Here is a 1,744-nt window from a genome sequence, read left to right as displayed (position 1 = left end):
GGGGGGGTGAGAGGGTGAGGGGGTGAGAGGGTGAGAGGGTGGGGGGGTGAGAGGGTGGGGGGGTGAGAGGGTGGGGGGGTGAGAGGGTGGGGGGGTGAGAGGGTGGGGGGGTGAGAGGGTGGGGGGGTGAGAGGGTGGGGGGGGTGGGGGGTGAGAGGGTGGGGGGGGTGGGGGGGTGGGGGGGTGAGGGGGTGGGGGGGTGAGGGGGTGGGGGGGTGAGAGGGTGGGGGGGGTGGGGGGTGAGAGGGTGGGGGGTGAGAGGGTGGGGGGGTGAGGGGGTGTGAGGGTGAGGGGGTGTGAGGGTGGGGGGGTGAGGGGGTGAGGGGGTGAGGGGGTGTGAGGGTGAGGGGGTGAGAGGGTGAGGGGGTGAGAGGGTGGGGGGGTGAGAGGGTGGGGGGGTGAGGGTGGGGGGGGTGAGGGTGGGGGGGGTGAGGGTGGGGGGTGTGAGGCTGAGGGGGGTGAGGGAGGGGGGGTGAGCGACGGGGGTGAGGGTGAGGGGGGGGTGAGGGTGAGGTGAGGGGGAGGGGGGGGTGAGGGGGAGGGGGGGGTGAGGGTGAGGGGGAGGGGGAGGGGGGGGTGAGGGGGAGGGGGGGGTGAGGGGGAGGGGGGGGTGAGGGGGAGGGGGGGGTGAGGGGGAGGGGGGGGTGAGGGGGAGGGGGGTGAGGGGGAGGGGGGGGGAGGGGGGGTGAGGGGGAGGGGGGGGTGAGGGGGAGGGGGGGGTGAGGGGGAGGGGGGGGTGAGGGGGAGGGGGGGGTGAGGGTGGGGGGGGACCCACTCCCAGACAGGTATTCCCCGTCAGGCGGACGGATTCCTTTGCTGCCCCAGGGATTTAAATTGCAAATAAATCCAATGCACCCCCCCCCACCACCCCCCGGCCCGCCCGCCGCTTTCCCCTCACATCGCAATGGGGGGGGGGGGGGGGGGGGGGCTCCTCGTCCCGATATAAATTAATCATTCATTTTAATTTGAAAGACGCGATTTAAAAGGGAGGGTAAATAAACAAGCGAGAGGCAGATGAATCCTTTTTCTGCCGGGAAGATGGCCGGAGGGACACCGAGCCGGGGAGGATGCCGAGCCGAAACAGCACAGCCAGGGACATGTTTAAAAACAAACCCCCTCCCCTCTGTCCCCCGGGACCGGGTGAATGGCGGCAATGGGGGTTCTCCTCACCTTTGCCGGCGGACCCGGTGACGGTTGCGGTCAGGCTCAGGAGGAGCCAGGCTATCCAGGCGGGGACTTTACACCTGACAGGATTCATGCTGCCGCTCCCGCCGCCCCGGCTGCCGATTGAGAAAATGGCGGCCACCAGCTCGCTCCCGTCCGCGCGCCCCGCCCCTCACCGCGCGCGCGTCCCGCAGCCCCGCCCCTCATTGCGCGCGCGCCCAGCAGCCCCGCCCCCTCACCGCGCGCGCCCCGCAGCCCCGCCCCTCACCGCGCGCGCCACCGCGGCCCCGCCCCTCCCCTCGCGGCCCCGCCCCTGCCCGCCTTCCCCGCCCCGCCGGGCTCGAGCCGCCACTGACGTCACCGGACCGGCTCCCCGCCCTTCGCGTCACGCGCGACAGGGAACTCCCGCCCGGAGCCAGGCCCTTCAGCCCTCTCCCAGCCCTCCCGACAACAACAACTTGCCGCATTTACACAGCGCCTCGATCAACTCCCCCCCACCCACATTACCGCAACACCTTCCCCCACAACGGCTGAGAAAATTATGCAGCTCCTTCAACAACAGCTACAATTATCATCGATA

General features: G+C 71.0%; 1 protein-coding gene across 4 annotated transcripts in view; it reads right to left on the bottom strand.

Annotated features, from left to right (window-relative positions):
- The window catches only part of clstn1 (calsyntenin 1), a 99,771-nt gene extending 98,424 nt beyond the window's left edge, over positions 1–1,347 (bottom strand). For all 4 annotated transcript variants that reach the window (XM_038822117.1, XM_038822120.1, XM_038822119.1 and 1 more), the window contains exon 1: positions 1,171–1,347. In XM_038822117.1, coding sequence (XP_038678045.1) covers positions 1,171–1,258 — 88 coding nt within the window. In that variant the 5' untranslated portion in view covers positions 1,259–1,347. The remainder of the gene's footprint in view (positions 1–1,170) is intronic.
- Between the last annotated feature and the right edge of the window lie 397 nt (positions 1,348–1,744).

This window comes from Scyliorhinus canicula, chromosome 16, assembly GCF_902713615.1.
Source record: "Scyliorhinus canicula chromosome 16, sScyCan1.1, whole genome shotgun sequence".
Taxonomy (NCBI): Eukaryota; Metazoa; Chordata; class Chondrichthyes; order Carcharhiniformes; family Scyliorhinidae; genus Scyliorhinus; species Scyliorhinus canicula.
The sequence above is the reverse complement of the archived record's forward strand: the minus strand, read 5'-3'. Positions and strand labels throughout refer to the sequence as shown.